This window comes from Uranotaenia lowii, chromosome 3, assembly GCF_029784155.1.
Source record: "Uranotaenia lowii strain MFRU-FL chromosome 3, ASM2978415v1, whole genome shotgun sequence".
NCBI lineage: Eukaryota > Metazoa > Arthropoda > Insecta > Diptera > Culicidae > Uranotaenia > Uranotaenia lowii.
The window spans coordinates 196393486-196404131 of record NC_073693.1 but is presented as its reverse complement, the minus strand read 5'-3'; the positions used below and the strand labels follow the sequence as shown (position 1 = coordinate 196404131).

The following is a 10646-nucleotide window of genomic DNA, read 5'->3' as shown; positions in this document are numbered from 1 at the left end:
GCTTTACGAACAGGGACTAAGCAGTTGGCCCACTCGCTTGAGCATTCCTCGATAGCATCCATGCGTTTGTAACGTTCTATTTCGGCGTCCATTTCGGACTGTATGGCCGGCGAACACCGATAGAGTGGCTGACGTCTTGGTGTTGCACCTTCCTTGAGGACGATGTTCGCGCACACACGAAAATGGGTAGAAACGAAAATGCCCGCTGCTGAAAACATTTCGCCGCCGGGTTTATTGCGATGGGTTGTCTTCGGAATGCTGTCAGTTGTTCGGGAGTTAAGAAACATCATAAGAAAAAGAGGAGTTTCCGGCATCCCTAGATTATAAAAGGCCGATCGAGAAGTCATGTGTTTCTCTTTTTGGCACTGATACCAGCTACGTCAACCGCTCGGCGAACGCACTCTGTTTTGTTGTTTTCCTAGAAGTGATACTTTAATTGATTGTTTTGTGTAAAGTTTTGTAATGTTAATTAAGTAGATAGGCTGTAAATAAATTAAGAAATAAAGTTAAGTGGTTAAAAGTAGTTAAAAGAACTGTATAAAGTGAGTGAGAAATAAAAACAAAGGATACTTACCAAGGAAACAATCTCGACCGCTTCATCACCTGAAAGAAAGAAGATAGAAGAAGAAGGAAAACTTACCTGCTACCGATTCAAGGAATATTTTACCTGCTGCCTTTAAAAGTAAAATCCATCCGGACATTATCATCCTGCCGATCCTGCTGAAAGGTACTTCCATTTGGTCCTTCGAACCGGATGCCCGTCGAACTCCGAGCATCCGGAACCTATACACGATTTACGGAAGTCATCAACAACACCTCCACGTTGCCGGATTTGGATTCGTTCCTGCTGTAATAAAAATACAAGGCAATCTAATTGCCTCTAAAAGGTAATTATAATTCCATTAAACCTATAAGAGTGTCGTTTGTGCTTCGCTGGTTTTCGATTTCCAGACCTTCCGGCGTTGGAAATGGCTTCAGAGCGACGTATTAAGTCTCTGAAATTGAGGATTCGCAGCCTAGAGACTTCTTTCAACCTCATCAAGGTTTTCGTCGACAACTACGACGAAGACACTCAATCAGTTGAAGTCCCCGTGCGGCTAGAGAATCTTGGTGTTCTCTGGGCAGACTACTCCAAGACCCAAGCTGAGCTGGAAGCTTCCGATGTCGACGACATGGCAATCGTCGAGCAGCAATTCAAGCAGCGATCACATTTCGAGACAGAATACTACAGAGTGAAGGGATTCTTGCTGGCCGTAAATAAACATGCTTCGACTCCGTATTCTCATCCTGTTCAGTCCCATGCGCACTTCCCTGCTTCCTCCCAGATCCGGCTACCCGACGTGAAGCTCCCCGTGTTCAACGGGTCGTTAGAGCAATGGTTAAACTTCCACGATCTTTTCGTTTCTTTGGTGCACTCATCAAGTGATTTATCTAACATCCAAAAGTTTTATTATTTGAGATCGTCGTTGAGTGGAGATGCCCTTAAGTTAATCCAAACTATTGCAATCAGTGCCAATAACTATCCCGTCGCCTGGAATCTTCTCATTGAGCATTTTCAAAATCCGTTACGTTTAAAACAAACTTATGTTGACTCGTTGTTCGAATTTTCGCAACTTAAGAAAGAATCAGCTTCAGATCTTCATTCGTTGGTCGAAAGGTTTGAAGCTAACGTTAGAATCCTAAGGCAGCTTGGAGAAAGAACTGAATATTGGGACATTTTGCTCATACGAATGCTGAGTATCCGCCTTGATTCAACAACTCGTCGAGATTGGGAAGAGTTTGCGTCTGCAAAAGAGTCAACTACATTCCAAGATCTGGTAGGCTTTCTTCAACGACGAGTTACGGTTCTGCAGTGTATGAGCAATGGCCAGCAAGAGCATTCAGCAACGACTTCAGCGAAAAAATCGACTTCTCGTCCTCCACTCGTTAGCCACGGAGCAACTCAGTTCAACTATCGGCAGTGTTTCGCTTGCTCCGACCATCACCCTTTGTATCAGTGTCCAGTTTTCTCAAAATTGACCTCCGAAGACAAAGAAAAACTTGTGCGCCGCCAACAGCTTTGCCGAAATTGTCTACGGAAGGGTCATGTGGTTCGGAACTGTTCGTCGAAGAACACCTGCCGGAAATGCCGAGGACGACACCATAGCCAGCTGTGCAGCGACGATCGCACTCATCAGGAGCGCCTCAACCAGCGAGTCGAAGCAAGCGCAACAACGGAGACCAATGCGGCAAGCGAAGCAGCTTCACCATCACTATCAGCCGCGATTCACAATCCAGGGACTGGTCGTCTTTCTAACAGGGTGATTCTCGCAACAGCAGTGGTCACTTTGGTCGACGATCACGGCAACTCGCACGTAGCAAGGGCACTGCTGGACTCAGGAAGCGAGTGCAGCTTCATTACTGAGTCATTTTCTCAACGGCTTCGGATTCATCGGCAAAAGGTTCATCTCTCGATCTCCGGAATTGGTCAATCGTCTACACATGCCCGTCTGAAGCTCCGCACCACAGTACGCTCACGCACCACCCGGTTTTCCACCATCGTCGAATTGCTTGTGCTTCCGAAACTCACCCTAAATCTACCGTCGACAACCATGGACGTTTCGAGCTGGAGTTTTCCGGAGGGAATTCAGCTAGCAGATCCAGCTTTCTACCAGTCTAATCCCATCGACGTGGTTCTGGGTGCTGAAATATTCTTCGACGTTTTCAAACCATCAGGCAGAATATCACTTGGAGATGGGCTTCCGATGCTGGTGAATTCGGTCTTTGGCTGGGTGGTCTCTGGGAAGGTTATGCAGTCCAATCACCTCAAGACGATTTCCTGCAACGTCGCTACAGTGGCGGACATCCAACGATTCATGCAACGGTTTTGGGCGATCGAGGAGGAAAGCGCCGTTCCTAGTCTCTCGGTAGAAGAAGCGGCGTGCGAGGAGCATTTTCGTCGTACAGTTCAACGTACACCAGATGGCCGATATATTGTGCGATTGCCGTTGAAGGAAGCGGCAGACAACATAGGCGACAACTGCAACACTGCGCGACGTCGTTTTCACATGATCGAATCTCGCCTTCAACGCAACAAGGAGCTGCAGATTCAGTATCGGGACTTCATGGCAGAATACGAAACCCTTGGCCACATGCATCGAGTGGCGGACACAGCTGGATCCGATTCTTCCCGGTACTACTTACCCCATCATCCTGTGATTCGAGAAACGAGCTCCACAACCAAGGTCCGAGTTGTTTTCGACGCATCGTGTAAATCTGCAACCGGAAAATCTCTGAACGATGTGCTTATGGTAGGCGCAGTAATTCAAGACGATCTGAGAGCCATCATATTGAGGTCCAGGCTCCACCAGGTCATGCTCATCGCTGACATTAAGCAGATGTATCGTCAAGTGCTGGTCGACGATAGAGACACTCCACTGCAGCGGATTTTTTGGCGGAATTCCCCCGAGGAACCTCTACAGACCTTCGAGCTAAAAACGGTCACCTACGGCACGGCCAGCGCACCGTTTCTCGCTACCAGGGTACTTCAGCAGTTAGCCGATGACGAAAACCAGAACTTTCCCGAAGCAGCCAAGATTCTGAGGCGCGATGTGTACGTCGACGATCTGTTCACCGGAGGCAGCTCACCAGAGGAAGTATCAGAACTACGAACTCAGCTTGATCATCTTTGCAGAAGGGGCGGACTTGAGTTCCGCAAATTCGCCTCAAACGTAGAATCGGTTCTCGACGGCGTTTCTCCCGAAAGGCGTGCCATTCAATCTTCGGTCGAGCTCGCATCAGACCAGTGCATCAAAACCCTGGGCCTACACTGGGAACCAACAGCCGACAACTTACGGTTCCACATCCAACTCCCCAAGCAACCACCAGACACCCTTATGACGAAACGAATCGCTCTGTCACAAATCGCACAACTTTTCGATCCGTTAGGCCTGGTTGGACCAGTCATCGTAACCGCTAAGATATTTATGCAGACGCTGTGGAGCCTTACATCCGAAGACGACACACCTTGGGGCTGGGATCAACCGCTACCAGATTCTCTCGCCACTTACTGGATCAAATACTACTCGCAGTTGCCTCTGCTTGAGCAACTCAGAATCCCTCGATGTGTTGTTTTGCCCGATCCATGTAACATTCAGCTTCACCTCTTTTCGGACGCATCGGAACAAGCATATGGCGCCTGTGCATATCTTCGATCGACCGACGCTTCCGGGAATGTTCTGGTAACTTTGTTGACAGCCAAATCTAAAGTTTCACCGTTAAAAAGGCGCAGCATTCCTCGACTCGAGCTCTGCGGAGCACTAGAAGCGGCCCAACTGTACCAAAAGGTCTGCTCCGCCTTCAGATCAAGGTTCACGACATTCTTCTGGGTCGACTCTACTACCGTTCTTGCCTGGCTTAAGTCTAGCCCATCTGTTTGGACTACATTTGTGGCTAACAGAGTATCCAAAATTCAGCTAGCCACGGTGGACACTTCCTGGAACCATGTTGCAGGGCAACAGAACCCTGCAGACCACATCTCTAGAGGCATAGAGGCAGGAACAATTCTTTCGTGCGACCTTTGGTGGAAAGGGCCTCGATGGCTTCAATCTGAACCATCGTTTTGGCCTGTTAATCAGCATGACCAATCGTTTGAGACGCAGCTTGAATCTCGATCTTCCCCGATTAAACTTCTGGCAACAACAGCAGACCCTTCCTTCGTTGATCTTTTCGTCGAACGCTTTTCCTCCTTCCAACACATGCTCCGTGTAGCGGCATTCTGTTTACGGATCTCCATGAACCGCAAACAACCGAAGCTCACCACCATTCTTGCACCGACCGAAATCCAAAATGCTGAATTTTCCCTAATACGATTAGTCCAGCTCCAAGAATTCGCCAGTGAAATCAGCGCGCTTCGAGACTCGAAACCCATCCACACCAAATCACGGCTCCGATGGTTCTCTCCATTCCTCGACCCTCACGGGGTAATGCGTGTGGGAGGCAGGCTTGATAAAGCACCACTAACCTACGACAGCAAGCACCAAATTCTGCTCCCATATCATCATCGTTTTTCGGCGTTACTCGTACAATGCTACCACGAACGCAATCTGCATGCTTCACCGCAACTACTGGTCGGACTTCTTCGCCTACGATACTGGATCATAGGGGCCAGGAATCTGGCCAAAAACATCGTACACCGCTGCACCATTTGCTTCCGAGCTCGCCCTAAATTGGTGGAACAATTTATGGCTGAGCTGCCCAAGGAACGGATCACAGCCACTCGTCCATTCACGGTAACGGGGGTTGATTATTGGGGCCCAATCCTGCTGAAGCATCCGCATCGGCGAGCCTCCCCAACAAAGGCATTTGTTGCAGTCTTTGTCTGCTTTTGCACTAAAGCTGTACATATCGAACTGGTGTTCGACTTGACAACAGCAAAGTTCATTCAGGCCTTGCGACGATTCGTATCTCGTCGAGGCCCACCTTCCGACATCTTCTCTGATAATGGCCGAAACTTTCTCGGAGCCAAGAATGAACTAAAGCGACTTATTCGCCAGCCAGATTATTCGCGCAATGTTGACCAGGAATGCTCAGTCTGCAACATCAGATGGCACTTTAATCCGCCTAGAGCATCCCATTTTGGTGGACTATGGGAATCTGCCATTCATTCTGCTCAGAAACATTTCATCCGCATTGTCCGAGACCGACCACTTTATTACGACGACATGCAGACTCTTTTATGTCAAATAGAAGGTTGCCTTAACTCTCGTCCTCTGGTTCCCCTGAGCGACGATCCAACGGATTATGAGCCATTAACACCCGGGCATTTTCTTGTCGGCTCTGCATTAAAAGCTGTTCCGGATGACGAGCTCAGTGAGATTCCGTTCAACTGCTTAAAAAATTGGCAACAAATCCAAAAACTGCTTCAGGATCTCTGGCGGAGGTGGCATCTAGAATACATAAATACGTTACAACCAAGAAGCAAATGGGTGCACTCACCTGTTTCCATCAAGGAAAACCAGCTCGTCCTGTTGAAGGAAGATAACACTCCACCGATGCGTTGGCCGACGGCAAGAATAATCCAGACCCATCCTGGCAGCGACGGAATAGTCAGAGTGGTCACTCTGAGGACAGCGAAAGGATCCTGTACGCGACCGGTGTCTAAAATCTGCCTGCTGCCGATTGCACCATCGTTGGAGGAATCAATTGCACCATCCAGCGCTGAGCAATCAACACCAGACGAGATTCGTGCTTGAAGGAGCTTTAAATTTCGGATCCAGTTTAAAAATAATATCCAAGGCACTTATTGACTTGGATCAGGTGAGTTCCTGTCCAAGCCTTTATTCTTTCCCAACTTCGCTACTGGGTCAACTATTTTCAGCACTTCCGTACTTCACCTTTCGGATTGAGCACAACACCACGAAAACACAACAGCATGCAACAGCCTTCAGTCCAATCGCGATGCAGATCCCGTTCTAAATTTCACGCCTTTCAAGGCACTATTCGAAGTTGGATCAGGTGAGCCCCTGTCCAATCTAACTATTTTTTTTAGGAAGGTCTACCGGGTCAATATTTTCCAGACGTAAACCATCGAAAACATCACTTCACTCCACGGAACGAGAACGAACCGACGAAACCGATCACAACAAACCACGAGACAGATGTAAACAAACATCATCATCGCCATATCCACGCTGAACGGAATCCACTTAGTTCACGGAATTATTAATCCATAATCATCGTCAGAAACGCTGTTTCTGAAGGGGCCAGGATGTTCGCGCACACACGAAAATGGGTAGAAACGAAAATGCCCGCTGCTGAAAACATTTCGCCGCCGGGTTTATTGCGATGGGTTGTCTTCGGAATGCTGTCAGTTGTTCGGGAGTTAAGAAACATCATAAGAAAAAGAGGAGTTTCCGGCATCCCTAGATTATAAAAGGCCGATCGAGAAGTCATGTGTTTCTCTTTTTGGCACTGATACCAGCTACGTCAACCGCTCGGCGAACGCACTCTGTTTTGTTGTTTTCCTAGAAGTGATACTTTAATTGATTGTTTTGTGTAAAGTTTTGTAATGTTAATTAAGTAGATAGGCTGTAAATAAATTAAGAAATAAAGTTAAGTGGTTAAAAGTAGTTAAAAGAACTGTATAAAGTGAGTGAGAAATAAAAACAAAGGATACTTACCAAGGAAACAATCTCGACCGCTTCATCACCTGAAAGAAAGAAGATAGAAGAAGAAGGAAAACTTACCTGCTACCGATTCAAGGAATATTTTACCTGCTGCCTTTAAAAGTAAAATCCATCCGGACATTATCATCCTGCCGATCCTGCTGAAAGGTACTTCCAGACGATTTCGTGCTGCAACAGATGAGTCCTTCCAAGATGATCTGCCGTAGTTACGGGGAACTTCTTGATGACCTCGACCAATTGCTTCCTCTCCTCCGATGACAACTCGTGTTCAGTCTCGATCGTTTCGGCTGTCGTCTTCGAAGGCTCCGGGAATTCAAGGGCGGGGATGTCTAGGGATTCATCTGGTTCTGTTGGTTTCAGCATTTGTAGAGATTCGATGGGTAGAATGGTGAAGTTTATCTCTGGAATACTGCAGCTTTCTGTGTTTTTCGTTTCTACGGTGGCCAATGTCTCGAATCCGTTCTCACCTTCTATCATGGGTTTGATTCCGAACGACTTCCAGAAGTTGTATCCCAGGATGAGTTTCCTACAAACCTGAGGTACAACAACTGTCGGAATTACTCTCGTGATCCCCTTGAACTCGATCGGTAAGTTTACGAGTCCTAGGCAATCGTGGGTGGTCTTGTCGGCAGTTACAATTTTTACTGGGCTTGGTTGAAGTTTAAGGCCGTTTCTTTCTGCGATGTCTTCGACACTGGTTACGCTCACACTCGCTCCTGAATCGAGTAACGCTTCGTATTCCTGGTCAAATATCCGGACTGCGATGTAAGGGCAACGCTCTGCTTGAATCCTCACTTCGCAAACTTTTTGAATCGGGTCGTCAAATTCGTCGGGTTTTGAATTGGGAACTTTTTCGTGAGTTGGAATGTTCGTGTTCCCTCGCTTACATTCCGAGCTCAGTTTTCCGAAACTCTTCTCGGATTACGCGGGTGCTTGTCGCAATATGTTGACGTCACGTCCGGTGTTCCGCAAACGTAGCAAAAAATCTTTTTTGGCTCTTGACAAAGCCTCCAAAAATGACCATTTTTGCGACAATTCCAGCAAAACACCTGCGGCTTCTCTACCTTGACCTGGCTTGTCGATTGCTGGGGGGATGACTGATCGTTCTGCCGTTGCTCTCGAGGCCAGCGCTTCCTCTCGAAACGACGATCGATGGCGTTGACTTCCTCCGACTCAGAATAGGACGAATAGAGTTCATCGCGGTCTTCCCTCTTGGCGTCGATGTGATGCACTGGATTCGCCGTTCTCGGTGGGTTTTCGCGGTTTCGAAAGGCAGGGTCGTTGGCGTCGATTCTGTAAGCGTAGTATTCGAGTTTACGCAAGTTGGTCACGGTACGGCAAGATAACCTCGATCTGTAGTGGTCCCTCATATTGTCCCATATGACCTCGAATAAACGATCGCTGTCCATCGGGCAGGAGAGCATTTTGTTCAAGCGTTCTATCTCCATCTTGAACGTCAGGAATGTTTCGTTCCTATTTTGTTTTCTCGTGTAGATTCGCTGTCTGTTGCCTTGATCCTTGTTAGGGTTGCCATACATATAGCGTATGCTGTTCTCGAAGTCCTTCCAGTCAATGAATTCGTCGGCGTAGCATATGTACCAATCATAAGCTTCGCGGCGAAGAATGGTATGGATACGTTGTAGAAGCACGTCTTCACTAATCCGGTCCATATGTGCTAGCTTTCGCACCTTGTGCAGGAAATCTTCGAGAGGTCGATGGCGGTTGTCCCCGTCGAATGTAAGATGCCACTTCTCCATTCGGCGGTCTGCATTTTGAATTTCTGCATCCGTTATTCTGCGAATATTCGACTGCCTTGAAAAGCTTCTTCTTTCTCCGTTCGTATGAATCTCGTCTTCGCGGGGGTGGCGGACTCTTCTAGGAACTTGGTTGCGATGATTAATTGGCTGGGAATGCCTGTTCCCTGATCTCTCAAACCTTTCGTCTTCATCTGAGTCCAAGAAGCTCGATGATTGACTGAGAGGATATCCGTCGTTGTCATCTTCAAACTCCGGGTCGTTCAGGTAACGTCGTTCCTTAAAATTGGAATAAAGTCGTGGTTCATTCCGGCGCACTGGTCGGACTAGCTCGTGAAGTTTTGGTGTCGCTCTGTAGCTCGATCTTGCTTTAGGCTCCCTATGAACATCCGAATATCTCCGTTGCTCGTTGACTCTAGCCTCCAGTAAATCGACCCTCGGCTCCTCAACTCCTAGTTTCGGGTGCTGATTGTCGTTAGCTTTCGACCACATTTGAACGAGTTCGTTCTCAAGCTCAGCGATACGTCTAAGCAGTCTCGCTTTCTCTTCGTCGTCCTGGGATGTCGATGGTCTGATGTGTTTCGGGGTGGTTCCGGTTCTGCTTTCCCGATGACCTGGTTCCGCATGATTACCTGGTTCAGGAAGTCTTAAGGGGCTGCCTCCAGTAGCTAAATTCGAATCACCATATCCGATCGTCGGTTCTAAAGTCTCTTGCTGCAATGGAACTGCCATGCTGTCTGGGTAAAGGGTCTTCTTTTGAACTGGCTTGTCAGGACAGAATCTTGTCAACATTTGTCGAATTTCGTTCGTGAGCTCCTTGACCATACCAAGCGATGGCTGATCTGTAGCGCGACATCTGCTGTCTCTCAAGAAGTAGTGCTTAAGACGTGATATCGAAGCTTCATCCAATCGGTTCTCCAATTTCCTTCCAAGTTCGTTGATTTTTCCAGCAATATAATCGAACTCCTGGTCTATCGTGTACGGTGAAGTCCACTCTCGGTTTTCCCTTACATCTTCGTGAAAAAGTCTTCGGAGCAACCTACGTTTCTCTTCTTGGTCGGTACCTAGCTCTTTTTCGTCGTAAACCGATTTTCGGATCAGAAGCTCGTAACTTACTTCCTCTTCCGTTAGATGGTCAGCTTTGGGGAATTTGTGTGCCATGTTTATTATTATGTTAACACTTAATTTATAATGTAACACCAGGTAGTTTTCACTTCACTTCATAAACGATTGATTCACGATAATAATAACTAATGAATTTCGCAATGAACGATAATAATGTATATACAATTTAATAAACTATCTAAATTAAATATTAAATTACTAATAAGTACGTTTAAATGTGAATAAATATCAACAAATAAACAGAAAATAACTAATCACTGAATAATTATATCTCAATTTCACAATATCACTAATCCACGAAAATAAATCTAAAAACGTGAATCAATAAATAACAAAATAAGTAAAGAAGTACGAAATTAAATTAGTAAATAATTATCTAAATAAATAAGCTATCAATAAATTAATAAACTAGAATGAACAATAACTATAAATAACAAGTAACTAATAGTGAAAATAAATAAACTCTAATTTAATAATTTACTAATAACTATAAGAATAAATAAATAAATATTAACAAATTTAATACAGAAGATATCAATTTCCAAGTTAAATTGAATCATGGAATATTTTAAATCAATAATTTTTATCACACAACCTTGAA

At 46.2% G+C, this 10646-nt stretch overlaps 1 protein-coding gene across 1 annotated transcript; it reads left to right on the top strand.

The window, feature by feature from the left end:
* The first annotated feature begins 968 nt into the window (after positions 1-968).
* LOC129752987 (uncharacterized) lies at positions 969-6233 on the top strand. The gene has a single exon (XM_055748780.1). The coding sequence runs from the start codon at positions 969-971 to the stop codon at positions 6231-6233; it is 5265 nt and encodes a 1754-aa protein (XP_055604755.1).
* The last annotated feature ends 4413 nt before the right edge of the window (positions 6234-10646 follow it).